Here is a 4,201-nt window from a genome sequence, read left to right as displayed (position 1 = left end):
AAAAAAAAAAAAAAAAAAAAAAAAAAAAAAAAAAAAAAAAAAAAAAAAAAAAACTGACAACCATAAAGAGGCATTACAATCTTTCCACCTCCCAAACTTTTCACTTCCAAAGAAACTAGTCTGCCACAAAACTATGCCCTTCTGGGAGAATTCAAAAGCACCTCTCCACCTGTGCCATATCGTCTCTATGCCAAACCCAACAAACACCAAATGATCTCATCCCATGACTCCGAAGGTAGTGAGCAATTTGTCAATCCTAAACCAGATAATCTAGATCCACCTCGTGTCTCCCGTTGAGAAGCACCCTTGTGGGAACAAAACAAAGGAAGAGTGTTTTTTAACGTGATTTGTGGTGTTAACTTTCCCATATAAAATGTGCCTCGTAATATGACCTTCTTTGGAAGTTTAACCTTCTAGAGAGAGCAAACGAAGAGGTAACGGGGGCAGCTGGAGAGGGACAAAGGGAAGACTAAATGTGAAAGAATGAATGACAATAAAAGCCCCTAGGAGAGTTAGGGACCAAGTTCTAACATTACTTCTCCTTGGAATCACATGTTCAGTCTCGAAGAATGGAAAAAAAAAGGACCCACCACCATCCAAAGCCTCTCTATCAAACAAAGGTCTTCGAAAACCCAAGAGTTCGAAAAAGGAGGTTATGTGGAAGGCAACACTTAAAAAGTAATGACAGGGTCTTCAATAACAGGCTTCTAGTGTTGGATGCTTGAATCACCTTCTGGGAAACCATCTTAAAACTTTTTTGGCATGGGGGTTTTGGATTTCTTCCTCTCTTATTGAAATTTCACTTTATCAATGAAATGATAATTTCTCATTAATTTGTTTTAAAAAAATATTCCGTATGTACCAATCCCTGTTGTAGCATCGCATCTGTTGTTCTAGCACAGGATACAATTCATAATTTATTATGAGATTATATTCGATGTTTAACACTTCCTCAAATGTTTCAGGTCTTTTGGTATTATAAAGAGATTTGATCGATATTCCAGAAAACATTCCGTAAGTTAACTTGTTTAAAACCTCATTTTCTAGATCTTGTATATCATAGAACTGTTCAATAGTAGTCTGTTTAATATTGTTGCAGATCATGTTTGAAGACGGCAATGTAGAATTTCTTGACATGTCAAAAGAGGATTGGGAATTCGCAAGGCTGTGATAAGAGTTGTAGAGGGTATGCAGAGTGCAGCATTAACGTGAGAATCAGCAACATGAATACACATTCACTTACTTACCTTTTGGGAAACTAAGCGAGGAAGGGCAGAAGGGTTCCTCTCTCAGGCTATTGTAGTAAGCAAAACTTCTTCTGATGATGCTGGACTCTTAATTGAAACCCGAAATCTGAACAAAGTAGAAAGGAAAAGGGTAAAGAAAAAAGATGATGATTGTGATATTGTATTGTTGGTGAGAATGTTGTATGATATGTAATACTGTTCTTTTACATTAGAAAAAAGAATAAGGACTCGCCCAAATCGACTTCGTTAGGTTAGTATAGTTTCGGGATCAGCGTGGGAATTATTTTTGAACCGTCTTCTATTCCTCATCATACCAACTGTTGTAAAGTGTATTGATTGTATCTCTCTCCCTCTGCCTGTTAATGTCACTCAGTGGCATTGCTTATTAATCCATTCATAACACATTTACTACCCTTCTCTTCTTCCATTCATGTAGCATATATATATATATTTAAATGTTTTTTTTTTTTAATTAAGAGTATTAATGGAAATTAAATAAAAGTTTATAGGCTCCATGGCCCACTCAAAATTGTAGATGGTTTGGTGTCAAAAAAGTCTCCAATCTCAGATCTGTCTCCACAACCACCAATACCAATCTCCCTTCCCATTCACATCTTCTCTCTCCTACCATTCACCATCTCACCTACCTCTCTCCCACTTTCCTTTTTTTTTCTTTTTTTTTTTAATAATTAAAAAAAATGAAAGCGAAATTCCTTATGGTTCAGAACTTAATCCAATCCTATGTATGAGTCAATCTAATCTCATAGTGCCTGCTATTTTCCACGGTAATTCCGATTTATTGGCAAAGAGGCAAGAACGAGAAAATGAACTATGACCCCATTATGATATTTCAATCCGATTTATTGGCAAAGAGGCAAGAACGAGAAAATGAACTATGACCCGATTCTGATATTTCGATTGAAATACCCATAAATGATATTATGTATAAAACAATATGAAACGAGACTAGAATTACAAAGATATTAAAACAACATTTAGTTATGTTTTGTTACATTAATTATTGAAATGTACAATAAAGTAAAGTGTAGTGTAGACTCATTTTTTCAAAAAAAAAAAAAAAAAAAGTTTCCTTACCTTTCAAAATTTTAAATATTATTGTAATTTGATAAAAAAATAATTAAAAAATGATGAGTCAGAAAATAAAAAATAGAAATGAGAGATGGATGAGGTTTAAAAGATGTTCACCGACAGTTCCTTCTCATTCTCTGTTTCACTGATCTCTCAATCTCTCAATCTCCTCTTTTCTCTCTCTTCCTCACTCTTCAATTTCAATTCTCCCCATATCATTCACATTCCTCATTTCCTCACCAACACACACGCACCCACCCTTGCTGCTTCCGATCTGTAGCTTCTACGCCACTACAGGGAAGAGGAGATGAAGGTGATTGACAAGATCACGGCAGCCACCGCCGGTGATGGCGGCAGAGTTGTGTTCTCCTTTGAGTACTTCCCGCCCAAGACGGAGGACGGTGTTGATAACCTCTTCGACAGGATGGACCGGATGGTGGCTCATAATCCTTCCTTCTGTGACATTACTTGGGGCGCCGGTGGCTCCACCGCCGATCTCACCCTCGACATTGCTAACAAGATGCAGAACATGATCTGTGTCGAGACCATGATGCATCTTACCTGCACCAATATGCCTGTTGAGAAGATCGACCATGCTCTTCAGACTATTAAGTCTAATGGCCTTCAGAATGTCCTCGCGCTTCGCGGCGACCCTCCTCATGGACAGGATAAATTCGTCCAGATCGAAGGCGGCTTCGCTTGTGCTCTCGATCTTGTACTCTACAATGGCTTCGTCTCTCTTCGTTCTCTCTGTTCTGTGTTTCTGCTCTCTAAATGTTTCCATTTCTTTTTCGTAGGTTAAGCACATCAGGGAGAAGTATGGTGACTACTTCGGCATTACTGTAGCTGGATATCCAGGTTTCTTTTTTGTGTTTTGATCGAAAGTTACAGATCTACTTGCAAATGCCTTTTCTTTTCTCTAACTAACGGAATGCTAATGCTTAATTCTATTCTATTCTATTCTATTCTTCTCAGAGGCACATCCGGACGTGATTGGAAGCAATGGCGTGGCCACGACTGAAGGCTACCAGAGCGATCTGGCTTATCTTAAGAAAAAGGTGAATCTGATCTTTAAGCAATTTAATTCCTCTTCCCCTGTTCTTACATGGATTACATTTTATATGCTATTTTGTCTGTTCTTCTCTTTCTTTTTCGATTGCTTTTATTTACTATATTGTCTTTGCTTCTTTTCAGTTTGATGCCGGGGCTGATCTGATTGTTACCCAACTCTTCTATGACACTGACATTTTCCTCAAGTTTGTTAACGATTGTCGTCAAATTGGAATTACTTGTCCGATTGTACCTGGTATTATGCCCATCAATAATTACAAAGGTTTCTTACGCATGACCAGCTTTTGCAAAACGAAGGTACTAACCTCTCTCTAATCTTTTGATTAATGGCCTTGATTTAAATTAAATGCGTCCACTCTAGAAAAATTTACGACCAGCGATCATCAAAATTTTGCCCTTTCTTCTCCAAAGAAATATTAATATTATCTGTAATGTTAAATTGTTTCTCTTTTACCTGTATGTATGACTTTCGAAAAATTGCAGATTCCGGATGAGGTCATGGCTGCCTTAGAGCCAATCAAGGATAACGAAGAAGCTGTCAAAGCTTATGGAATTCACCTTGGAACTGAAATGTGCAAGAAGATTTTGGCTCATGGAATCAAGACTCTTCACATGTATACACTGAATATGGAGAAATCGGCATTGGCTATACTAATGGTATATTCCAGTATCCTAAACGTATTCTATCTTTACTTCCAATTATTGTTTCTATGGGTAATTTTGTCATTGGATGCTCTGGTACCAGGGGAATTTCTGAAGATTTTGTTGATGTATTCTTATATTCTGGTGTGTCG

General features: G+C 37.4%; 2 protein-coding genes across 3 annotated transcripts in view; both read left to right on the top strand.

The window, feature by feature from the left end:
• LOC111785286 (histone-lysine N-methyltransferase ASHH3-like) overlaps positions 1–1,660 on the top strand; it is a 7,830-nt gene extending 6,170 nt beyond the window's left edge. For both annotated transcript variants that reach the window (XM_023665695.1, XM_023665694.1), the window contains exons 7-8: positions 966–1,014; positions 1,100–1,660. In XM_023665695.1, the coding sequence (XP_023521463.1) occupies positions 966–1,014; positions 1,100–1,171 (121 nt within the window). In that variant the 3' untranslated portion in view covers positions 1,172–1,660. The remainder of the gene's footprint in view (positions 1–965; positions 1,015–1,099) is intronic.
• A 790-nt stretch (positions 1,661–2,450) lies between these two features.
• LOC111785291 (probable methylenetetrahydrofolate reductase) overlaps positions 2,451–4,201 on the top strand; it is a 2,640-nt gene continuing 889 nt past the window's right edge. Inside the window, exons 1-5 of the mRNA XM_023665698.1 lie at positions 2,451–3,051; positions 3,134–3,194; positions 3,312–3,394; positions 3,531–3,704; positions 3,891–4,064. Coding sequence (XP_023521466.1) covers positions 2,644–3,051; positions 3,134–3,194; positions 3,312–3,394; positions 3,531–3,704; positions 3,891–4,064 — 900 coding nt within the window. The 5' untranslated portion in view covers positions 2,451–2,643. The remainder of the gene's footprint in view (positions 3,052–3,133; positions 3,195–3,311; positions 3,395–3,530; positions 3,705–3,890; positions 4,065–4,201) is intronic.

Source organism: Cucurbita pepo, unplaced genomic scaffold (genome assembly GCF_002806865.2).
Source record: "Cucurbita pepo subsp. pepo cultivar mu-cu-16 unplaced genomic scaffold, ASM280686v2 Cp4.1_scaffold000434, whole genome shotgun sequence".
NCBI lineage: Eukaryota > Viridiplantae > Streptophyta > Magnoliopsida > Cucurbitales > Cucurbitaceae > Cucurbita > Cucurbita pepo.
Note: the sequence above shows the minus strand (reverse complement) of the source record. Positions and strands in the feature narration are given on the sequence as shown.